The 25,391-nt window shown below is 50.0% G+C and overlaps 1 protein-coding gene across 7 annotated transcripts in view; it reads left to right on the top strand.

Annotated features, from left to right (window-relative positions):
* Positions 1 to 25,391, top strand: part of LRRK1 (leucine rich repeat kinase 1) — a 148,997-nt gene that overhangs the window by 113,207 nt on the left and 10,399 nt on the right. For all 7 annotated transcript variants that reach the window (XM_008998289.5, XM_054257195.2, XM_054257193.2 and 4 more), the window contains 11 exons: positions 5,767 to 5,938; positions 8,277 to 8,440; positions 9,425 to 9,564; positions 12,225 to 12,474; positions 13,357 to 13,523; positions 13,661 to 13,858; positions 15,642 to 15,919; positions 18,096 to 18,290; positions 19,226 to 19,377; positions 22,687 to 22,804; positions 23,817 to 23,933. In XM_008998289.5, the coding sequence (XP_008996537.2) occupies positions 5,767 to 5,938; positions 8,277 to 8,440; positions 9,425 to 9,564; positions 12,225 to 12,474; positions 13,357 to 13,523; positions 13,661 to 13,858; positions 15,642 to 15,919; positions 18,096 to 18,290; positions 19,226 to 19,377; positions 22,687 to 22,804; positions 23,817 to 23,933 (1,951 nt within the window). The remainder of the gene's footprint in view (positions 1 to 5,766; positions 5,939 to 8,276; positions 8,441 to 9,424; positions 9,565 to 12,224; positions 12,475 to 13,356; positions 13,524 to 13,660; positions 13,859 to 15,641; positions 15,920 to 18,095; positions 18,291 to 19,225; positions 19,378 to 22,686; positions 22,805 to 23,816; positions 23,934 to 25,391) is intronic.

Here is a 25,391-nt window from a genome sequence, read left to right as displayed (position 1 = left end):
AACCTCTCTTCATCTCTCCCTCCCACTCTCACACCCCTCCCAGCTTCTGGCATCTGTCATTCTATTTTCTATCTCCATAAGACAGGAGTTTTTTAGCTCCCACATGTGAGTGGGAGCAGGCGGTATTTGTCTTCCTTTGCCTGGCTTATTTCATTTAGAGTAATGACTTCCAGTTCCATCCATGCTGCTGCAAATGACATGAGTTCATTCTTCTGTGGGGCCTAACTGTATTCATTGTGTGTATGTACCTTTATCCATCTGTCCATTGATGGACACTTAGGTTGATTTCTCATCTTTGCTATGCGAATAGTGCTGCAGTAGATATGGGAATGCAGGTATCCCTTCAGCACCTGATTTCCTTTGTATAAATACCCACTAGTGGGACTACTGGATTGTATGATAGTTCTTTTTTTTTTTTTTTTTGAGACGGAATTTCGCTCTTGTTACCCAGGCTGGAGTGCAATGGTGTGATCTCAGCTCACCGCAACCTCCGCCTCCTGGGTTCAGGCAATTCTCCTGCCTCAGCCTCCCGAGTAGCTGGGATTACAGGCACGCGCCACCATGCCCAGTTAATTTTTTTTGTATTTTTAGTAGAGACGGGGTTTCACCATGTCGACCAGGATGGCCTCGATCCCTTGATCTCATGATCCACCCACCTCAGCCTCCCAAAGTGCTGGGATTACAGGCATGAGCCACCACACCTGGCCCTGTATGATAGTTCTATTTTTAGTTTTTTGAGAAATCACCATACAGTTTTCCACAGTGGCTGAACTAGTTTACATTATAACCTCTGTGTGTGTGTGTGTGTGTGTGTGTGTGTGTGTGTGACACACACACACCAAATATATATATATATACACACACACACCAAATATATATATACACATATACACACACAAACCAAATTTTTTATCCAATTGTTGATTGGTATGCATTTGGGCTGGTTCCATATTTTTGCAATAATGAATTGTGCTGTTACAAACATGTGTGTGCAAGTATCTTTGTTGTATGATGATTTTTTTCTTCTGGGTAGATAGCCAATAGTGTTGTATGATGACTTTTTTCTTCTGGGTAGATAGCCAATAGTGAGATTTCTGGATCATTTTCTACATAAGTATTTAAAGCCATAGCTTTCTCAGCACGGCTTTATATGCAAATACAACCAATTTTGCTAAGTTGTGCTTTTATCATTTCGTTTGAAAGATTTTCTAATATATCTTGTGATTTCTTCTTTAATTGATTGGTTATTTAGAAGTGTGTTTTTTAATTTTCAAATACTTTGGAATTTCCTACTTGCCATATTGTTATTAATGTTTAATTATTTTGGTCAGAGAATATATTCTAAGATTTCTGTATTTTGAAATTAATAAGACTTGTTTTGTGGGCCAATGTGTGATCTTCCTTGGTGAAAGTCTGAAGCACACACACAAAAATGTGTTTACTGTGGTTTGGCTACAGTATTTTATAAACTTTAATTAGCTCAAAGTGGTAAACAATGTGTTTAAATCTTCCATATTCTCACTGATTTTTTTTTTCTTACTCATTCTATAAACTACTAAGAGAGAGATGGTAAAAATATCTAATGGCCAGTCTACTCTCTCCAGTTCTGACAGGTTTTGTTTTATACATTTTGAAGACATTATTACTTACATACACACATTTGTGTCATGCCTGGGTAACGAAGTAACCCTTTTGTTATTTTATAAAATGTTTCTCTTTATCATTGGTAATATTCCTTTTCTTGAAGTCTATTTTATCTGATATTAAAATAGCCACACCAGCTCTTTTCGTTCTACCTGGTTTTTTCCCCCCTATCCTTTTAGTAGCAGCTTATTAGATGTATTAAAAATGAATCTCAGCTGGGCTCAGTGGCTCAAACCTGTCATCCCAACACTTTGGGAGGCCAAGGAGGGTGGATCGTGAAGTCAGGAGTTCGAGAACATTCTGGCCAACATGATGAAACTCTGTCTCTACTAAAATACAAAAAAATTAGCCCGGTGTGGTAGTGTGCGCCTGTACTCCTAGCTACTCGGGTCGCTGAAGCAGGGGAAGCACTTGAACCCAGGAGGTGGAGATTGCAGTGAGCCTAGATCGCAGCACTTCACTCCAGCCTGGGCAACAGACAGAGACTCTGTCTCAAAAAAATAAAAGAATCTGCTGCTGACAGCACATTATCCAACCTGATCATCTCTGCCTTTTAATACAAATATTTGATTCATTTATGTTTATCATACTTAATTATATGATTGGATTTAAACCTACTGTTTATTTATCCTGTATTTATTTAGTATCCTCTATTTATTTTGTTCATTCTTTCCTGCCTTCTTTTGAGTAATATTTTATTTTAGTATCTTCATGCTGTCTCTTGGGCCTTTGGCTATTCTTCTTGGTATTGTGTTTTAGTGGTTACTCTTGGGATTAGAATATGTGTTCCTACCTTATCACAATCCACTTGTAATTAATATTATACCACTTTGAATTAAATGCAAAAGCCTTACCACGATACAGTGACACTACTGCTCCCACCATCCTCTGTACTCTTGCTGTCATCCATGTTTCTTCTATACAGAGTCCCCCTTATCCACAGCCGGTAGATTTCAAGACCCCAGTGGATGCCTAAAACTGCGATAGTATTGAGCCCTACATATACCGTGCGTTTTCCTATATATACATACCTAGGATAAAGTTTAATTGTAACCCAGTAAGAGATTAACAACAATAACTAATCACAAAACAGGGTAATTATGACAATATACTGTAATAGAAGTTACATAAGGGTGGTGTCTCTCTCTCTCTCTCTCCCTCCCTCCCTCTTCCTGTCTCTCTCTCTCTCTCTCTCTCTCTCTCTGTCTCTCTGTCTCTCTCTCAATATCTTTATATTTTTGGACCAGGAACTGAAACCGTGAAAAAAGAATTGCAGATAAGGGAGGACTACCATGTATGTAATGAACCCCATAACATAGTGTTATTACTTTTGCTTTAAATAATTAAACAATCAATAGTCTTTTAGGAAATTAAGGGAAAAAATACATCGACCATTTCTGTTGCTCTTCCTTTCTTTCCCTAGAACCAAATTTCCATCTAGTATCATCTTTCTTTAGCCTGAAGAATTATGTGTAGCATTTCTTAAAGTCTAAGTCTGATGGCAATAAATTCTGTTTTTCAGGCAAGACTTTTGTGTATATGAAAATATCTTTATTAACACTCTCATTTTTTGTGGATAATTTTCTTGGATGTAGAATTCTGGGTACTTTTTCTGTCAGCCTTTTAAAGATGCTACCCTATCGTCTTCTGGTCAGACAGGGGTCCTCCTCAGTCTTCCTCACCTGACCCCTCACCAAGGACCTTCTGACCCCATGCCACCTCCTCTCATATGATCAAGGATCCCCAACCACCTGCCCTGCTGCAGTCCAGGGACCTCTGAGAAGCCTCCTGCCCCTTCCAGGGCTCTGCCACCATCCTCCTGTGGCTTTTACTGCTCTTTTTTTTTTGAGACGGAGTTTCGCTCTTGTTACCCAGGCTGGATGGAGTGCAATGGGCGCAATCTCGGCTCACCACAACCTCCGCCTCCTGGGTTCAGGCAATTCTGCCTCAGCCTCCTGAGTAGCTGGGATTACAGGCACGCGCCACCATGCCCAGCTAATTTTTTGTATTTTTAGTAGAGACGGGGTTTCACCATGTTGACCAGGATGGCCTCGATCTCTTGACCTCGTGATCCACCCGCCTCGGCCTCCCAAAGTGCTGGGATTACAGGCGTGAGCCACCACGCCCAGCCGCTTTTACTGCTCTTATACTCCCCTTCTCGTTGCCTCTTACCCACCTGCCCAGACCCTCAGTTCTGCCGTCAGCCCTGAGCATCGGTCAGCACACTTCCCTGCCTTCCCACCACACGTGCTCTGGCCCTAGCGTTTGGCCCGTGGGAGGCAGGGGAGAGGCAGTGAGGTCCCTGCCCTTACTAGCAGGGTGCTCTCAGCAGGGAATTTTGGCAGACTCACAAGTTCTTACTTACATTTCCTTCCTTCAAACTCTCACTGTCAAGGCTTGGCTTTCATGAAAACCAAGCGTAGTGTTGGCGTCTTCTTTTCTTCCACTCTCCTCTGTGCTACTCAGTACCAGGATGCATCTTCCCAAGCAACTGAACTGAATGCCTCCCCTCAGTGGGTAGGGACTGGCTTGGGGAGCACAGAAGAGGTGAGACCTCGGTGATGCTCTGCCCTAAACCAGCTTGGTCCTCAGGCCCCCTAGTCCTAGTTTCCATTTCAGCCACTTCCTGGATTTGATGCTGATGTTGGCAATGAAGCTGTATCCAGGATACAAATCTCAACTACCACGAGACCACTGCTTACCTTGGGAATGGCTTCCGTGGCCACTCGGAATCTCCTCATTCGCCTTGCCACCTTCTAAAGCTCTGCCCTCAAAAACATCATAGAGCACCTCTTCTGGGTGCCTCTGCACTTCATGCGAGTGAACCTTGGGACAGAGAAGGGCCCCCTACTGTCCAAGCACCCTCCAAAAAGGAGAGAGAAGAGTGAGAAAGCCACAGGGCAGCGCCACTGTAAGAGGGCCACGAGAGACACCCAGGATGCATGAGACACAGTGGGAAACGCAAAAAGAAATGGCAACCACGGCCCAGGGCCTCCCGTATGGGGAACAGACACTCAGCAGAGAGAGGAATTGTCAGATGTGAAGGGACAAGACAGGACACTCTGATGGAGAGGCAGCTAGCGGGAGGTTGGGAATGCACTTTCACCCAAGACCTGAAAGGCGGCAAAGGCTACTGTTTCACCACCGTGTGTGCTGCACCATCCGCGCAGTCCCTGTCTAGCTTCCCAGCCCTGCCAGAGGGGATCCTTCCTCTTCCCGTGGTGTACCCATGTGTCAGAGCATGTAAGTCAGAGCCGAGACTTGTGCCTATGTGCTTGGCCCATAAGCATTCATTGAATTTTCTTATAGTTTAGAGAGTCTCTCCCAGAAAGTTCTAAGGACATTTATTGGACTAAAATAGATTGGTTTTAAGATTAGGAGAGCTGAAGGCAAAAGCTTTATTGGGAAAGAATCCAGCATCTACGCACCCAGGGGGCTGTCCCATGCCTTTCCGGTCGCTGCCCCTACAGCCCCACAGCATGCAGCTGTTGCTGGTTTTCAGGCACACTTTTGGAGGGACCTCCCAGGTTTCAGCTGTTTTGAGATGACAACAGACCTTCGGGTTGATGCAGCGTTTTTATGATGACCAAGAGCGTTCTCGTAAAACGTCCCTCTTTTGCACAACACAGGCTCATTCTGACTTTCAAAGGCAATTGCCTCGTCTCTGCTGGCCAAGAACAATAAACAGCTTTGAAGGCCAGAAATGTTTCTCTGACCCTAATATCTGCATTGTCCTTGAAACCCTGAAGCTGTATTTGTTTTTCCTCCATCAAGCAAAGTTAATGTTAAGCGATTCCCCAACCGCAACCCCACCAATAGAAACTTGAGTCCCCTTTGCTACATCTGATATTTGTAGGACCACAGGTGTGTTCGTGTCTTCCCTTAGCCTTCTTCTAGTCTCTATCTTAGAAACCTAGACATATCATGGGATCTGTCTTCATTGTCCTTTGGAGCATTTATTCTCAGCATATAAACCGCCGTTCTCTTACTAACAGAATTCCAAGGGCCCTGGGAGGAAGGAGCCCAGCAGCCTGAGGTGCTTCAGCACAGCCTCTCCCTACACCAGGCCATCTGCTGGGAGCTTGGGCCCCGCTGTTCACCATTCCCCTTGATGTGTTTCAGCTACCTCCTGCCACATCTCCTTCCATCTAAACCTGGCCTGGACACCCACGGCATGCGACACCCCACAGCCAACACCATTCAGAGGGTATTTAAGATGAGCTTCGTGCCCGTTGGCTTCTGGCAAAGGTTCATCGCGCGGATGCTGATCAGCCTGGCAGAGATGGACCTGCAGGTATTATGGCTGTGCTTTCTGCACGGGGGGGCCCCAAGAGGCACCTGCAGTCGTCTCCTGGTGGGAGGGGAATGCCCTTTGCTGGGGGGCTCTGCTTGGAGACCCTTCTCCCAGAGCGATGCCACTGATGCAGTGCCAGGGGGCAGGTGTGGCATGGGCTGCTGGCCAACCCATGTAAGCCATCCTGTGAGTTCCAAAGCAGCACCCACCTTAGACAGAACACGCCCTTTGTAAGTGGTGGTTCTAAACGTTAGCCGCCTCAAAATCACCTGGAGTTGGTTAGAACACAGTTTGGTGGGCCCCACCCCAGAGGTTGATTCAGTAGGCATAGATGGAGGCCAAGAATTTGCATTTCTATCCATTCCCCAAGGCGATCCACCAGCCCAGCAGCCATGCTGGGAGAACCATGACTTTAGAAGTACAGTTTTGCCATCCTGGCTGCACACTAGCTCGCCTGGAGGAGATTCTAAAAGACATTGACCACACTCCAGCCTGATCAAATAGAATCTTTTGAGTGTGGCATAGTGTTGAAAAGTTGTTTCTTTTAAGGCTCTTTGGTTTTTTTAAGGCTCCCAGGCAGTTCCCCTGTGCACCCAGTTTGAGAACCACTTGTACAGAACTCTACATTGCTCTGGTAACGCTGGAGACCCAGCCCAAGGCATTAGTTTCTGTAGCCTTACCTGGGGTTATGGGAAGGAGTCCCAGCTGTCAGGCAACGTCAGTTTCATGCGAGGCAGGAACATGGAAGCAATATTTGCTACAGTGGTGTCTACCAAAGTGGCTTTTTTACACCCGCAAAATCAGCTTCACCTGGGGACATGTGAGGAATGCAAGTTCTCAGGCCCCGTCTCAAACCCGCTGCATGAGAAACTGCAGATGGAATCCCGCACTGGTTTTCACAAGCCCTCCAGGGGACTCTGACACACCTTTGCTTTTGTGACCTACTGGCATAACCCCTGACTGTCAAATCCTTGACATTAAACTCCGTATGAGTTTGCTGTTGCTACATTTGAATTAGAAAGCCCTTATTGAACTGTAACTTCTCAGCTCTATAAAAACGTTCTTTGATCATCCCATTTTTACTGAAATGGTAAGAAAAATAAATGCAGAAGCCTAACGTCCATCGTGACAGTAGCGGCCTGTGCTAGCGGTGAGGGAGATTTGTTTATAGCATCAGAAGGTTGCGCTGATTGAAGGAGTGGGTGCAGGCGCTGGCGCTCCGACGTTCCCATTCCTCTGCCCTCCCTTTGAACTCTGTGTCCCGCTGTGTTCTCAGGGGAGGGTCAGGGAGCACTAGCATGGTGGGAGGCCGAGCTCACAAGTGGGGCCCAGCTGGGCCTGGAGGCCCCAGTGCCCTTCCGGGCAGCAGCATCCCTCACTTGAAATTAGGAAAGAATTCCTATTGAAATTCAGACGGGTGGCAGGAAGGGAGAAAGAGTTCCGTCTCATCACTCATCAAAGCCATGCAAATTCAGGCAGCAGGGAGAGGCCACTTTTCATCCTTCACATTGGCGAAGAGCTGAGCTGTAATCCCCAGCCCTCGCACGATGCGGCCCTACTCACACTGGTCGTTGGTGCACAGGACAGTCTCACCGTTCAAATAGCGATTCCTCAGGACACATCCAGAGCTTTCAAACATCCAGGCCCTTTGACACGTAATCCCACTGGTAAACATCTAAAGAAGGACAGCAGTTTCAATCAGAGAAAGCTTTGTGCCTTTCTCCTGTGCCTCACAGTGGTTTTGAGGGAGCAAAAGATTGGAACCAACTTACCCTTCCAGAAGAGGGTGGTTCAGGAAATGGCTATACTTGATAGAATATTAAACTTTAGAAAAACAAATTTAATGTGTGATTTTAATGGCATAGGAAAAGTGAAGTTTTTTGAAGCATACAAAATTAGAAATCCAATATGGCTTCAGCTGTTTTTTATACATTTATGGAGACAGAAAAAAAAAATCCTGGAATAATATATACCAAAATCTGAACTATCTCTCTGCTTGGTGTTAAATTCGTGTTTGGTTTCCTCTCTTACATTTTTCTGTATTTTCTACATTTTCTAATATGAATTTTTGCTTGTAGAGTCAGAGAGGGGAAGAAAATTTTAAAGGACAGCCTATGTTTCAATTCTTTGGGAAAACTGTGTTTCTGGAATACCCTGGAGACCCCATCAGATAATGTAACGTTTAATTTGGCAGCAAGGAGGAGCAGCGTGGGAGGAGAGGGTGGGAAAGACCGCGGTCATTTATCAAGTCCGGGCCCAGCCCGGCCTCCACAGAGCTCTGCCCAGGGCCAGCGCAGAGCCCAGAATACTTAAGCAGGGTCTTTTCTCTGTCTTTCAGCTGTTTGAAAACAAGAAGAATACTAAAAGCAGGAACAGGAAAGTCACCATTTACAGTTTTACGGGAAACCAGAGAAATCGCTGTAGCACATTCAGAGTGAAAAGAAATCAGACTATCTATTGGCAGGAAGGGCTCCTGGTCACTTTTGATGGGGGCTACCTCAGGTAGGAGCATCTGGAAGCCCACCCGCCGGGCCAGCAGGTGCCACGGCAGCGACCCCGGGGCCACCTCCACAGGATGTCTCATCCTCTTGGTGTCCAGAATTGTGCTCCTGAGAGCGGCTCGTCATGGCAGCTTGCTAGAAATGTGAGGCCCTCCCATGAGTGTCCCAGAGGCTCGGGTCTCCTCACCCTGGCTGAGCCCCCCTCGCAGGGCGGTAAAGGCAGAGGCAGATGTGGTGGCCGCAGCTCAGGACTTGCGAGACGTGATGGCTATTGAGCTCAGGAGAGCTTTGAGCACCTCCCACGTTCATTCAGGTCACCTTGGTGACCTTGCAGCCATCCTGCCTGTCCCCTTGTTCCACCAGAAGCCAGGCTGGGAACAGGGGGCGCTGGGACTCCTCAGCCCCCTTCTCCACTGCCTATAACCAGACAGAACTCGCCCCCCTGTGCCATTTATTCTTGGTCTTTTGAGAGCCGTAGAACTAAAGTCAGCTCAACAGGCTTAATGAATGATACACACCCAAGATTATTTTAATATTTACAATGAACTTTGCAAAATATTCTTCAGCTCTGTGAGAGGAGAAGGGAAAAGGGGAGGTAACTTTACAGAGGGCTTGACTGGGACCTGCCGCTTCCACATAGAGGTTCTCACTTCAAGCACACGGTTGCCGCTGCACAGATGAGAACAACTGAGGTTCAGGGAGGTCCCGGGACTTCCTTAGCGCCTCACCTGAGGGTCAGCTCCCAGGCTGAGTATCCCTGACTGCATTCTCCCCTGTGTCTCCTTCACCAGGCCAGGGCCAGGGCAAGAACAAGGCAGGGCCACACACACACGTATGCGCAGGAAGGAGTCCCCCATTAGTCCTGCAGGGCACAGACCCCCTCCAGGTCCCCAGAGGTTGGGTCCTGTCCCGGGGGGCGGGGATGTCATCCCAGGGCCCCCCAGAGCCAGATCACAATGGGCTCCTTTTGGTTTCTGGGTTGCAGTGTGGAATCTTCCGACGTGAACTGGAAAAAGAAGAAAAGTGGAGGAATAAAAATCATTTGCCAGTCAGAAATGAGGGACTTCTCGGCCATGGCTTTCATCACGGATCATGTCAATTCCTTGATTGATCAGTGGTTTCCTGGTAAGAGAAGCTTCTAGAAACAAGCCCTTGTTCATGCTAATATTTCTTTATGAATCAGGGTAGGGCTGCTTCTTTGGGGGTAGGACAAAAATCCCACTGGGATTTGGCCCAAGAAAATCAAGGTGTCTTACGAGCCCTTTTATGGGAGTCCCGGCCCTGAGAAGTCCAGCTCTGTCACTGGGGGGAGTGCCATGGGGAGGATGGGGCTCAGACCCCACCAGGAATGTGCAGGGAAGCAGCCTGCCAGTTGCCCACAGGCATGGCAAGAAGGATGACAGTGGTACCATGAGTTGTCCACAGAGATGCTCAGTGTGAGCTCACACATGTCTTGTCTTCACACTGAGGCTGGTGTGGCTGAAATCGGGATGGGGGCGGGGGGAGTTGGCAGATGGAGATTTATCTCCTGTGCAGGGACAGGGATGAAGGGAAGCTGGGGCCACCTAGGGGCCTTGCTCTCCTTCGCTGCCACCCCACCCACCCCGGCAGTGATCAACCCACTCACACAGCCCTTTTCAGACCCTTTGGATCTGTCTCTTCATTGACAGTTTGCTCAAAAAAGAAATACTTTTGAGTGAAGTTGCTGAGGCCCTCTGTTTGTTTTGCTCTGGGTTAGAGACGACTCCCAGAGAAGCCTGCAGTAAGGAAGGCCATCTGGGCTCGATGGAGCAAGTAGCTGTGGGGAGGCTGCTCTGAGAGCCTCAGGCCCTGAACACTGGAGGCCAAGCAAGCAGGTGGTGGACAGTGGGTTTGGAATTGTAGTGCCGCCCCTGCAAGCCTCAGCGGGTCCCCTGGCCCCCTGCCCGCAGGTGATGCCTGCATCCCAGAAAGCATCAGGGAAGGTGGTGAAAGAGCAGTGGTGGCGTGCTCTCAGGAGACATGTTCCAGATCCCAGGGAGTTAGAAATAAGGCTTGGAGTCCTAAAGAAAAACGAGCAGTTAGATAAAGGATTTCTCAGCAAGGCAGGTTTACTCGTGTGCAGGAGGGTGCCTTCCATAGGGCTGGTCGCTACGAGAGCACACAGAACAAAGGAGAGTAGAAGCTTTTATTTTTATTTTTATTTTTATTTATTTATTTATTTATTTTTGAGGCGGAGTTTCACTGTTGTCACCCAGGCTGGAGTGCAATGGCGCGATCTCGGCTCACCGCAACCTCCGCCTCCTGGGTTCAGGCAATTCTCCTGCCACAGCCTCCTGAGTAGCTGGGATTACAGGCACGTGCCACCATGCCCAGCTAATTTTTTGTATCTTTAGTAGAGACGGGGTTTTACCATGTTGACCAGGATGGTCTCGATCTCTTGACCTCGTGATCCACCCGCCTCGGCCTCCCAAAGTGCTGGGATTACAGGAAGCTTTTATTTTTAACCCGACTCTTGCTTTCGTGCCCTTTCCGCCTTGGCTGGGGTCAGACTGCACAATTTAAACTACACTTGATTGGCTAAACATTTAAACTTTCTTAGATAAGGTGGATGGGTGGACACACGATGGGAGAGAGAGGAGAGAAAGAGGGGGTCGTCTGCGTAAACTAAAGAGCTGCTCTTTCTTTAAATAGGACAGGAATGTGAGCGTGTGCTGATAACGCTCCTGGTGCTGTGGCGCGTTTGAGCATGTAGTAAAGTCAGAAGAAGAGGAGAAGAAAGGGCTGGGGGTGCTGGGCATTAAAGAATAAAAGATTGAGCCGGCTGTTTGAAGAGAAACCTTGCCATATCTCACAGGGTCTGGTCTCTGTCAGGACTGGGGCCCTTCCTGTGTCAGCAGGAAGAAGGGTTAGCAAGGAGCCCTTGGAGGAGACAGCTGGGCGTGTGTGTCCTGGTGATCTGGGAGGCGCTTGGCCATCCAAGGGGGCCCTTAGGCCCATGTGAACCCTTCTGAGCACTCTGCAGCTCCCCACCAGCCTGTGTTTCCCCCACAGCAGGTGCTGGGCAGTGGGACAGGTCACCTGAGATGAAACAGGCTCGGGTGAGCCCCTGAGACAGGCTGCCTGGAGCCAGCATCCCAGCCAGGGGCCCCTTCCAGTGGAATGCCTTGCACATGGGCCTGCAGATATCAGATATACCTGGAAAGTTCTAGGCATCTACCTCCTACTCTGCATGAAGCAGACAGTTGGCCCACCCTGAGGGAACCTCCACGGGGCACGTTGGAGGGTATTTCTCTGCACCTCCTATCAGAGGCATGTGAGGGGACCCGTGTCCAATGACTCAGTTTTGTCCGTGATCATTTGGACTCATTTCTCCCCCTGCATCGCCTTCATAGACATGGTAACCTGGATGTTTCTCATTGTAAGAAGGGCACCTTATACACTGCGGTGGTTGGCTTGTCGGAGGATAGCTCAGACCCAGTCTGCAGTGACCTGCTAGGGCCCAGTCATGCAGGAGGGATCCCCACCCTCCTCCCAGTGCCCCCAGCTCAGTGTCCTGACCACTGGACAGTTCTCAGAAACATTCTGAACCCTCTCTAGACATATCTTTCAGGACAAACAATTGCGCTTTCCAAGAAAAGACACCTGAAGGTGGCACTGGGTTTCAGCCTGCCTCTTGGGTACAGGCCAGGCCAGGTAGCTCCCCTGCTGTGAAGGCCTCGGGGCCTGGGCAGTGCAGACTGCTGCTCGGGGGCCCCACCTGTGCCACCTTCTTGTGAGCTGTCTCCTGCTCTGTCCTTTTTTAGCCCTGACGGCCACAGAGAGTGACGGGACCCCACTCATGGAGCAGTACGTGCCCTGCCCAGTCTGCGAGACTAACTGGGCCCAGCACACAGACCCCAGTGAGAAATCAGAGGGTGTGCAGTACTTCGACATGGAAGACTGCGTGCTGACGGCCATCGAGCGGGACTTCATCTCCTGCCCCAGACACCCAGACTTCCCCGTGCCGCTCCAGGAGCTGGTCCCTGAGCTGTTCATGACTGACTTCCCAGCCAGGTATGCCCAAAGGCCCCTCCCAGAACACAGTGCAGGTCACAGGGCGGCACTCTTCACTGTGCAATTGCTGAGTGATCTCCAGGAAGACCACTCTGGGGCCAGCGGGGGTCCCAGCCATCGCTTCCCACCAAATCGCAGTACCTTTTAGGTTTCTATCCTCAGCTGCCTGAAGGGAACAGGCTGCTGGCTTTCCATTTTGGAGGCCTTGGCAGGCCCAGCTGGGAAAGCGCTTTGCAGGTGCAGCCATCCTGCCTCCCCCCACACCGCACCCCTTCCCCTCATAGCCAGAGCTGCTCTCTCCCGAGTTGCCACTCCCTTCTGACTCCCACCCAGCTGGCACTCGGGTGCCGGCAGGTAAGCACAGCTGGAGCTCCTGGGGAGTTCAGGAAGGGGAGAGCTCCCACCCATAGCCTCATTTACCTTTTTTTGTCAAATGTTGACTCCTATCTGTAGCCCTAGCACTGAGCATTGGAACACTCAGATCTGTTCCTAGAGCTGATTCTACGTGTGCTGACCCAAGATGATAACTAGGGAGAGAACGTGGGAGGAAATAGGAAATACCATCTTTCAGAAGAAAACTTCCACAGGGATCCTTTCTCTATGGCCACCACTTCCCTGGGCTTCGCCCTATGGCAGCCATCACCACCTCTGAGGCCACTCCTGTCCTGAGCCCACTTTATGAGGGAGGCTGGGGCTTGGCAAGCCTGCATAACCCACCCAGGCTTGCCCACCTGCAAGTGGCAGGGCTGGGGTAGCCCAGAGCTGTCTAGCCTCTCAGATGGCTTTGAACCATGACATTCAGCCATTGGGACGAATGACCCAGCCCAGGACCCACCCGCGTGGGGTGGGGGCAGTGTGGCTGACACTGGGTGTATGTGGCAGGCTCTTCCTGGAAGACAGCAAGCTGGAGCACAGTGAGGATGACAGCAGCATCCTGGGCCAGGGTGGCAGTGGCACCGTCATCTACCGGGCCCGGTACCAGGGCCAGCCCGTGGCCGTCAAGCGCTTCCACATCAAGAAATTCAAGAACTTCGCCAACGCCCCGGCAGGTAAGCGGGTCCCAGCTAGGTGCTGTTTTGCTCAGACATGTGCTTCCCGGGTCTAAGCTCTGTGCCACCTTCGAGAGGCCCGAGGCCGAATGCACCCTGGGTCCTCCTGCTGGCTGACACTGTGCTGTCCCCGGCAGACACCATGCTGAGGCACCTGCGGGCCACGGATGCCATGAAGAACTTCTCAGAGTTCCGGCAGGAGGCCAGCATGCTGCATGCCCTGCAGCACCCGTGCATCGTGGCACTCATCGGCATCAGCATCCACCCGCTCTGCTTCGCCCTGGAGCTCGCGCCACTCAGCAGCCTCAACACTGTGCTGTCTGAGAATACCAGAGGTACTGCAGGTGCCCCACCCAGCCCCTGAGACCAGCAGAGCCCCGGGTGACTCCTGCCTGGCATGGGGGTGGAGCCTCAAATGGCCTTGCCAAGCCAGGGCATGCCCAACCCTTGGCTTTTGTGACCATCCCCTGGGTGTGAAGGCAGGCACCTCGCCAGGTCCAGTCCCTGGGCAAAGCCTCGGTGAGGACCGGGGAGCACACGCTGTGGAGTCAGGTAAGACCAGGCTCTGCTCTGCTCTGCTGAGTTTATTTGCCTGTGAAAGGAGGATGATAACAGCCCTCACTGGGAGGGCACCAAGCACAGGAGCTGCATTAAATCACCTTTTTTTGTTGAGATGGAGTTTGCTCTTGTTACCCAGGCTGGAGTGCAGTGGCGCGATCTTGGCTCACCGTAACCTCCGCCTCCTGGGTTCAAGCCATTCTGTCTCAGCCTCTTGAGAAGCTGAGACTACAGATGAGCACCACCACACCCAGCTAATTTTGTATTTTTAGTTGAGACAGGGTTTCTCCATGTTGGTCAGGCTGGTCTCAAGCTCGTGACCTCAGGTGATCCGCCCACCTCAGCTTCACAAAGTGCTGGAATTACAGACATGAGCCATTGCGCCCGGCCTAAATCATTTTCTTAACTGCGCATGCATATCACTGCGGAGACTCTGAGATCCTAGGGTCAGTGGGACCATATCATAATTTTAAATGAAATTTTAAAGTAATTTACCTTGAGAAATGAGCAACTAAGAGTTGCCAGAGGGTGAAAGGTGGCTGTCTTTTGACTAGGGAAGAAGAAATGCTGTTAAAATCAATCACTTCTGCCTCAGTGGAAGATAATTTTGTAAACAGAATTCTTTGTTATTTTTTAGACAGGGTCTGGCTGTGTTGGCCAGGCTGGAGTACAGTGGTGCGATCTAGGCTCACTGCAGCCCTGACCTCCTAAACTCAAGCAATCCTCTCACCTCAACTTCCCGAGTAGCTGCAAGCACACACCACCACACCCAGCTAATTTTCCATTGCCGTTGTTGTGTTCTTGTTTTTGTAGAGATGGCGTTTCACCCTGTTGCCCAGGCTGTTCTCGAACTCCTGAGCTCAATCCATCCGCCCACTCTAGCCTCCCAAAGTGCTGGAATTACAGGCATGAGCCACCACGCCCAGCCAAACATAATTCTGATACTTGCAACTCGCTCCTTGACGTAAGACAGCCTTGGCCTGAGGTGAACTCAAGGGATTTTGAATCCTTGGTGGTTCAGCAAAAGTGCCAGCAATTCCAGGAATAAGGTATCATGAATGAAGCTATAGTGCTGAGCGTTTCTATCCTAAATACTATTTCACGTAACCAGGCCATTCTCCGTCCCTTCTGGCCTTCTGGAGAATAGTGAAGGTATCTCGGGTCCAGATGCAGTGGCTCGCACTTTGGGAGGACGAGGCAGCCAGATCACTTAAACCTAGGAATTCAAGACCAGCCTCGCCACAATGGTAAAATCCCGTTTCTACTAAAAGTACAAAAATTAGCCAGGCATGGTGGCCTGGGCCTGTAATCCCAGCTACTCAACTTGGGAGGCTGAGGCACAAGAATTGCTTGAACCTGGGAGGCAGAGGTTGCAGTGAGCCGAGATGGAGATCATGCCACTGCACTCCAGCCTGAGTGACAGAGGGAGACTCTGTCTCAAAAAAAAGAACATAAAGTATCTAGGGAGATAAGAAAACAGAAAGACGGCTGCTATCATGATACTCTGATTCTATCAAAACTGAAATTTTGATACATTTGAAATTTGTTTTACTTTGCAAGATTCTTCCTTTATACCCCTGGGACATATGCTCACCCAAAAAATAGCCTACCAGATCGCCTCGGGCCTGGCCTACCTGCACAAGAAAAACATCATCTTCTGTGACCTGAAGTCGGACAACATTCTGGTGTGGTCCCTTGACGTCAAGGAGCATGTCAACATCAAGCTATCTGACTACGGGATCTCGAGGCAGTCATTCCATGAGGGCGCTCTGGGCGTGGAGGGCACTCCCGGATACCAGGCCCCAGAGATCAGGCCTCGCATTGTATATGATGAAAAGGTACCTGCCCGACCCACTGCCATCCCCCAGCCCAGCCCCACAGGGCAGGAACCCAGCCCTGAGACCGGCCAGGCAGTTCTGCAGGCACCTGCAGCTTCAGGGCTCAGCATTCCAAAAGCACATTCTTCTCACCCTCCCTTGCTCAATGAGGGAGGTTCTGCCTTGAACCAGAAGGGCGCAGGGGCCTATGTCTGCCTGCTCGTGGCAAGGTTTACTTCTCCTTAGCCTCAGAATTCTCCAACCTCAATTCAGAAACATCACAGAGGGTATAAATGGTAGATGAAGAGTCCAAGATAGAAACAGGTCGGGATTTGGGTTTCAACTCACATTTAGATGTGCCCAGTGAGGACACAGGACCAGCCTTGCATGACGCTCAGGAGGAGCAGACAGAATAAGGATGCTAAAGGCCCCTGGCCTTAAGCCCTGGTCACAGGGTGCTGGCCAAGTTGAATGCCAAACCAGGGGAAGAATAAAAGGACAAGCTGGCATCCCCGGGCAATGGCACTGCCAGCCTCAGTTGAGACAATGACTAAATGCTGATCTTCTGATAACATGTATCCCTGATGGCTATTTGGTAGATGCAGGGACACAGACAACTGGAAATCATCTGGCTATGCAATGTATCACATCTAGTGCCAGCCGTGTTAATTAATCACCCAGCATTAAAGTTCCCTCATCTATAATTTCTTATTATTTGGTGGTTTTTCAGATGGTCATTGACTAATTGCTGTAGGAATGACCTGTGCACATGTGGATTAGCTCAGCACCTGTGACTGTTGACTAAGATAGAAAAGGCAAATCAGAGCAACAAAAATAAGGGCTTCATCATAGCACGTGACTTCGACAAGGAGGTCACCTTGAAACTCAGATGATCATGGAAACATTCACAGTTAAAATTCTCAAGTGTATCTCAGCCATTCTCCTGCTAAAATGTTATTTCCTGATCCTTATAGGGGTCTGTATTAAATCTTTCCTTGCTGGGCCTTTCTATGATTATTAAAATTAGAGGAGACAGCATGCTGTGATCCAGGGGACCTTTTCTTATGAGTTGCATACACAGCACTTTTAGTACCAAGCACATTAAGCCGAGGGTATGTGTTTACTCCCTTGTGTTGGTACTCAAGGACAAGGACCATGGCCTCCTCGGAGTCCTTAATCAGTGACTAACAGCAAGTTCTCAGTGTGTTTTATTGGATAGAAGGATGGATGGAAGGATGGATGGATGGGTGGGTGGGTGGGTGGATGGATGGATGGATGGATGGATGGGTGGGTGGGTGGATGGATGGATGGATGGGTGGGTGGATGGATGGATGGCGGGATGGAGGGATGGATGGATGGATGGGACAATGGACAAATGGACAGTATAGTGAGAAGTTGGATGGATAGATGGATGGAGGGATGGATGGAAGGATGGGTGGGTGGATGGATGGATGGCGGGATGGAGGGATGGATGGATGGATGGATGGGTGGGTGGGTGGGTGGGTGGGTGGATGGATGGATGGATGGGTGGGTGGGTGGATGGATGGATGGGTGGGTGGGTGGATGGATGGATGGATGGATGGGTGGGTGGATGGGTGGGTGGATGGATGGATGGATGGGTGGGTGGGTGGATGGATGGATGGATGGATGGGTGGGTGGGTGGATGGATGGATGGATGGGTGGGTGGATGGATGGATGGAAGGATGGATGGATGGGTGGGTGGGTGGATGGATGGATGGATGGATGGATGGATGGGACAATGGACAAATGGACAGTATGGATGGATGAGTGGATTGAAAAGAGGAAGGATAGGAAGACAGATGAATGTACAGGACAGGTGGTCAGATGGATGAATAGATGGATAGACAGATGAGAAGAATGGATAAAATGTGCAGAAAAACAAGCAAATGGATAGGTGGGTGGGTGGGTGGGTGGGTGGGTGGATGGATGGATGGATGGGTGGAAGGATGAGAAAATATATAGATAAATGGACAGAAGAGAAAGTGGGTGGTCAGATGGGTGGATGGATGGGTAGTTGGGAGGATGGATAGATAAATGGACAGAGGGACATGGTCAGGTGGTTGGTTGGATGTTTGTTCTTGTCTAATTGTGTCTCCCTGCTCCCTCCACCTCAGGGCCAGCTTGTAAAAGCCACTGGGCCCAGGCAGGGACCTGACTTGGCTTGTTCTGTACCCAGGTAGATATGTTCTCCTATGGAATGGTGCTGTATGAGCTGCTGTCAGGACAGCGCCCTGCCCTGGGCCACCACCAGCTCCAGATTGTCAAGAAGCTGTCCAAGGGCATTCGTCCAGTTCTGGGGCAACCGGAGGAAGTGCAGTTCCATCGACTGCAGGCACTCATGATGGAGTGCTGGGACACTAAACCAGAGAAGGTACCCAGGGCACAGAGCCCAGGGCCCTGGGTCTTCCTGCCAGGTGGTGGAGGCTGTGGGTCCCCAGGGTGTGCGTGTGTGGTTGCCCACCCATCACAATGGGTAACGTTTCTCTGCTCGTTTCTTCTCAAGGGTGAGATTTGCTGCTCGTAACACACTGCTTTCATCTTTGTGTGTGTGTGTGTGTCACGCTTAGAAAACAAACTTCCTTTTCCTCTCTAACTTTTGTGTTACTTCTCCATGCAAACAAAGTCGCTCAACTGCTTTACAGCAATACATTCCCTATGCAAGAACAGAGACTGAGGTATCTCTTTGTAAAGTAATGGGGGAAAGGTTTTGTTGTGAGAATCCGGAATTGTATTATAGTGTTAAGGCTAGTTTTTTGTTGGTTGTCTTTTTGTGTTTTTGAACGAGGCTAGCGGTTTTAAGGTTAGAACTTGTTTATCAAATCAGATAGAGCTAGTTTAATGTATCAGGAGCAAACAGGGTATTCTTTAGAAGAAGATATGTCCTTATCGGGCATGGTGACGTGGACCTATAGTCCCAGCCACTGGCGAGGCTGAGGCAGGAGGATCACTGAGCCCAGGAGTTCAAGGCTGTAATGCGCTGTGATCGCACCTGTGAATAGGTTCTGCACTCCACCTTGGGCAATGTAGTGAGATGAAGAATGTACGTCATTGGGCCTGGGTTGGAATACCTGGGGTTCAGCTTACCTGACCAGATGAGCTTAAGTTCTCATAGCCAAGGATGACCCAGTCACTTGGATGGGTTTGCTCCTGACACCTGAAGCTGTTTCAGCCTCTTGTTTGGATCAAGTCTGAACGAACAGAATCCCTCATTCCTCCCTGGTTGGAGCTGGCTGATCTCATGGGCAGAACTGGTACCAATCTGGTTGTAAGTGACCTTGCTCCCTTCTGGCGGCCCCTCTCCCTCAGCGACCGCTGGCCCTGTCGGTGGTGAGCCAGATGAAGGACCCGACCTTTGCCACCTTCATGTACGCACTCCCCTGTGGGAAGCAGACAGCCTTCTTCTCGTCCCAGGGCCAGGAGTACACTGTGGTGTTTTGGGACGGAAAAGAGGAGTCCAGGTAAGCTCCTGTCACCTGCTCTGCCGTCTTTATGTTTGGGGTGGGAGGCCACCGTGGAATTTGGGAACAGAGTCGATGTTGACCACAATGAGAATTATTTAACAGACAGTAAGTTTCACTTTGAGAGGCCGAGGCGGGTGGATCATGAGGTCAAGAGATCGAGACCAACCTGGTCAACATGGTGAAACCCCGTCTCTACTAAACATACAAAAATTAGCTGGGCATGGTGGCACGTGCCTGTAATCCCAGCTACTTGGGGGCTGAGGCAGGAGAATTGCCTGAACCCAGGAGGCGGAGGGTGTGGTGAGCCGAGATCACGCCATTGCACTCCAGCCTGGGTAGCAAGAGCAAAACTCTGTCTCAAAAAAAAAAAACAGTAAGGTTCAAAACCTGGTTAGAGTCCACTCAGGAAAAAGCAGGGTGGGCAGAAGCTGAGTCCACACAAACAGATGTGTGTGAATGGTTTTGTGGTTAAGAGACACCAAAAATGGGTACTACCTGCCAGGGTGTCTGGGGACATGAGGGTGCTGTGGCATGTGCCTTCAGTCCTAGTCACTCAAGAGGCTGAGGCAGGAGAATCACCTGAGCCCAGGAGCTCATGTTGAGCCTGAAGAGCACAACAAGACCCCATCTTTTACAAAATTAGAAAATTTAAAAATATTTTTAAAAAAGGAAATGAGACCCATCAGCCTGGTTATATGACTTCCTCAGCCATGTTCTGCTGCCCCAGATTGCAGAAGGGGTAACAAGGTGGGTTTAAGCAGAGTTGGGGTTTTGCTAGGAGGGAGAGGGGGCAGGGGCATTGGGGTGTTCTCAAGGGAGTGATACGGAGATGGACCGTGGAACCTAAATGAGGCCATAAATTCAGGAGGACAATGGAAAGTACCGAAGGATCCTAGGTCTTGCTAGAGTTAAAAAAAAAAAATCTCAAAAGTTATAGTATTAGGTGGGGTGAGCCCAAAAACTAGGAGGTGGTGGTCAGACAAGGTAAGCTTACCAGGGGGTGAGTGGGAGAGGCACAGTCAGTAGTAAAGATAGCATCTGGAATGTGACCTTTGGAGAGGGTGCCTGGGGTAGAGTGGGAAAATATCACTAAGGAACAAGCTTGAGCCATAACAAGATAAATGAAAGACTTCGCAGTTTCTCTTAGGTCAGTCTTCATGTGTTTGCATCAGATTTTATGCCACTAAGACTGAGTGTTGTGACATAGACACACTCTAAGAAATGATGCCCTAAAGAAGTTTTTATGACCAGGCATTGTGGCTCATGCCTGTAACCCCAGCACTTTGGGAGGCTGAGGCAGGTGGATCTTTTGAGTTCAGGAGTTTGAGACCAGCCTGGGAAACATGGTAAAACCATCTCTACAAAAATAAATGAATAAATAACAGAAATTAGCCAGGAATGGTGGCGAGCACCTGTACTCCCAGCCGCTTAGGAGGCTGAGGTGAGAGGATTGCTTGAACCCAGGTGTTTGACACTGCAGTGGGCCATGATTGTACCACTGCACTCCAGCCTCAGTGACAGAGTGAGATCCTGTCTCAGAAAAAAAGACAAGTTATTCTAAAAGACAGCAGTGGAGCATGCCTTTCTGAGGGGATGTACTCTAAAGACAAAACAAAAAGCAAACATATCAATTAAACAGGTTTCAGTAATTATATTGTTGGTAGTACTGTTATGATTGTTATTCTAAGAAATTGCTTGTGGTCGTGGAGTAAATTAATGAGTAATTATGTTGCTGTCATTGGAAACCATGATTTTCAGTATGGGCTAAAGGGGAAAGAGACATAAAGTAGAGTAAGTAAAACCCTGCAGTTCTAAATTGACTGGACCGACTCGTGATATATTTGAGGAAAAATAAACACATATTGCTCAGTTCTGCTCACTGAAAAGGCCTAAAAACAAGGACCAACGAAATGCCAATGTGCACCCCTGAGACCCAGACTATGGTCTCTAAGTACCAAAGGGAACCAGGGCTTTTTAGAATCACAGCAGAGTCCAGGTCTGGGGCAGGAAGTGGGCCTGGAACATCTGCCACCCCAGAAGTAAGGACACCATCAGACACTTCTGAGGGCAAATCAGAGGGCCTGGAGCCAGACTGATCCTGGGAAGCTGGGCTGGGCCCTGCTCTGCCAGCCTAGGAACACAGAAACAGCAGGTACCTGAGACAGTTCTGTTCAGGGCTCAGAAGACTCATCCCAGAGGGAAGAGAGAGGCCTCTTCCTGTGTCCTACGAAGGTTCTCACCACAGCCTGAAGAGAGACTCACTCACAGGAAGGGAGGGGTAGGCTGGCCGAAAGCACACGGGCAGCCAAGCAGGGGAATCAGGGTGGAGCCAGACTTGAGATCTGTTTGAGAATTAAGGAAGAAAAGGAGGAGGGAGAGGGAAGGCAGATGAGCAGGTAAACAGGAAACGCATAAGACACAATTCCAGTTGTGGGGAACAGGGACAGTTATGCTTTATGACTATCTTTTTAACTGTTTTCAAAGTCAAAGCTATTTAGAATATCCTAGTTTTGTTTTTCTGATGCATAAAAAAAATGACGGAAAAAAGAGGAAAATGTACCTGAAGGAAGTTTTTGTTGGCTGTATTTTCTACCATTTCTGTCATCTGCAAATACATTATCAGTCAACGGTGGTGAAGCTTTTTAAAATTTGGTGGCAGGAGAAACTTTATTTTGAGAACTTCTAACCACGAGTTTAACGTATCCTCTTGAGTTTGAGGGACAGGGCTGTGTGATGTGGGGCACATAACTTCCCAGCCCCGTCAGCTTCAGCCTCCTCTTCCGTGAAGTAGGCGCCACAGCTGAGGGGAGGCAGTGATGCTGGGGACAGCCAGCCTGGTGAGCCCAGGCTCTCACAATCGACAAGCACAAGTTCTGAAAGCACTCATGCTGGGAACACATTTTGAGTGACCCTCCCACCTCCCCAACCCAATCTCCTCTGGAATTCTCCCAACTTGTCTTCAGCCTTGGTTTTGTCTACTCTGCAGTGCGGAGCTCCCTGCATCATAGGGGTGGGAAGGATATGGCCAGTGGGAGGGCCCCTCCTTCATGCTGGGGGCAACCATCTCAACCCACAAGGGTCACAGAAAGGGGGCAGCCTTTCTTCCCTCGGGAATGCCCTTCCTCTGGCAATGGTCAAGCATTACCCCGTGGGCAGAACCCGGCTCTGCCCTCTCAGAACAAGCAGGCTACAACCCTGGGCGGGGGCAGAGGAGACAGACGAGGCTTGCAGCTGGCAGGCCAGGCCTGGGCAAAGGAGGTATCCCTGGCCCCCAGGCACTAACCGCACAGTTACCACCACTTATAGGAACTACACAGTGGTAAACACAGAGAAGGGCCTCATGGAGGTGCAGAGGATGAGCTGTCCCGGGATGAAGCTGAGCTGCCAGCTCCAGGTCCAGAGATCCCTGTGGATGGCCACCGAGGTAAGTGCTGCCTGCAGGCCTAGCCAGGTGGGTCCCACCAGGTGCAGCTCCTGGGCGGGGGCCACTTTCATAAAATACAGGGCGCCAGGTCAAGCGAATTTTCTGATAACCCTCAGCGTGTCCCCGTGCAATCCCAGAGTAATGCCATGAGCCCCGTGAAATAGCGGCCTGTCACAAGGGGCAGCTCAACCCTGCCTGCTGCTGGCTGGCGGCCGGGATTAGGGATGGTGACGACCAGATGTAGACCCTCAGCGGGAGGAGAGACCCAGGAGGCTAGGGGCTTGACTGGGTCTCCCATATCACTGCTGAGTCAGTCAGCTCCGAAGGCCTCTTGCCTTCACATCAGAGAAGTCACTAGAAGGCCCAAGGAGCTGTCTTCTGAGAAATCCTGAGAGAACTGGCCAGAAACAAATGTCCTGAGGCTGTGGGTGCGGGGATAGAAAGGTGCAGCTTTTCCCCAGGGCAGTTTGGAAGTGCATATCACAAATCTCAAAAGCATCCATATCACTTAGGCCTCAGGAATCTCAGTGTTAAGGAAAATCTGACAACAGATTGGCCAAAGTACCTGCGCCCCAGCCACAGGCAGCCAAGAGATGCCCCCACATCATTTCCTCCTGGAATGAGTGACAGCAGGGGCTCTGCCTAAAGCAGGCTGTCCGTGGAAAGAGCAGTGAGAAGACAGCATTGCAGCGTGAGTCCACTTTTGCCAGTACCACGTGCACACATAAACACCTCAGGAGCTTCTGAGAGGCTGTGCCCCCAAATCCCAATGGTGGTTTTCTCTAGGGAATAGATTATGGGCTATTTTCTGTTTCCTCTTTAGACTAGTCTCTATTTTTCAAAGTCTCTACAAAGAACAGAAATACATGAGCAACCCATCAGAACGTGTCAATCCATGTTATTTTTCAAGACCTATAGGGGATCCCCAAGGCCGAGTGCATCCTCACGGAAATGCCTTGGGAAATGCCAGGCACCTTCCTGGGTCTCACAGTGAACCTATCTGCCTCTGCAGGACCAGAAAATCTACATCTACACCCTCAAGGGCATGTGCCCCTTAAACACACCCCAACAGGCTTTGGATACTCCAGCTATGGTCACCTGCTTCCTGGCTGTGCCTGTGATTAAAAAGGTGAGATTAGGGCAAAGGTGGGTATGCAGGTCTCTGATGTGCTTCTGTGCTGGGAGGGGCCTCCTAGCTGGGAACAGCCTGAAGCTATGTCAGGGTGGGGACTGCAGAGCCACAGCTTCTAGGAACAGCCTAGACCCAGCCTTAGACAGGTGGGAGGAAAGACATCAGACCTGGTCCATCATTAGTGCCTTCTGGTTTGCGAAAACCTAAGTGCCCGGCCAGACTGAGGGCTAAGCAAAAGGGGGAAATTCGGTTTCACGTGCAAATACCCTGCCTCGGGTGGAATGCGTGTTGGTGCAATGGCGCAGTGAGCAGTCATGTGTGTACCCTTCCACTTCGGAGGGCAGTGGCATCCGGAGCCTCTTCCCCACCTGCCCAGGCCAGAGCCAGCCCACAGCCACTTGGTCACCAGGTCCTGGAGGTCCTGATCTCCTTCCTTCCATCTCTACCTCCCCCCAAGTACTCACCGTCTACTCTAAACCCGGTTCCTCTGTCCAGCATGGCCCTGCTGACTTATCTCTTTAACCTCCTAGCCCTGGCCTTCCTAAATAAGACCCCAAGGGGGCCCAGCCAGCTGTGCGGTACCTTGGGATTAGCCCCAGCCTCTGCTGGCCCCTGCACCCTCCCCACACAGCACCTCACTCTGTGCTGAGTCCCTGACATCCCAGCCTCCTCCAGGAACAGCTCTCCACGCACCTCTTCCCAGACCGCCTCCGATTCAGTTCTCAAGACCAAGGGCCTTGGCCCCTTCTCTGAGAAGCTGCCCCTCAGCAGGAGGAGCTCCCTGGCTTGTCCAGGCACCTCCACCCACAGGATTCAGGCCCGACTCAGGCAGTTTCGGTTTCATCCACCCTGAGGGGCCCATCCGTGCAGCAGGCACCCTCGGTCAATGCACAAGAAGCCTTTACTGGTGTCGTTTTGTTAGAATGTGGTGCCAGACGCAGTGGTTCACGCCTGTAATCCCATCACTTTGGGAGGTTGAGGTGGGCAGATCACCTGAGGTCAGGAGTTCAAGACCAGCCTGACCAACATGGAGAAACCCCATCTCTACTAAAAATGCAAAAAAAATCGCCGGGCGATTACGTGCTTGTAATCGCAGCTACTTGGGAGACTGAGGTAGGAGCCTTGCTTGAACCCGGGAGGTGGTGATTGTGGTGAAGGGCAGAAGAGCAAAACACTTCAAAAATAAATGTGGTGACTATCATCATCCATTCCACTTTGCCCATCTACGAAATAGGTACAAGAAGGGACAGAGAAGGCCTAGCGCTCCCAAAGGTCGAGGCTGGTGCGCTTGGTGAATGAGCATTATTACTACTTGTGGATGCTTGCAAAATAAGTGAGCTCTTCCCTTTGCCCTTCTTCAGTTTCATTTCTTAAAAAAAAAAAAAACAACAAACCAGGTATGAAATTAACCTTAGAGTCATTTATGACCATGGCCCCACAGTGAGACTAGGCAGC

Source organism: Callithrix jacchus, chromosome 6 (assembly GCF_049354715.1).
Source record: "Callithrix jacchus isolate 240 chromosome 6, calJac240_pri, whole genome shotgun sequence".
Classification (NCBI taxonomy): Eukaryota; Metazoa; Chordata; class Mammalia; order Primates; family Cebidae; genus Callithrix; species Callithrix jacchus.
Note: the sequence above shows the minus strand (reverse complement) of the source record. Positions and strands in the feature narration are given on the sequence as shown.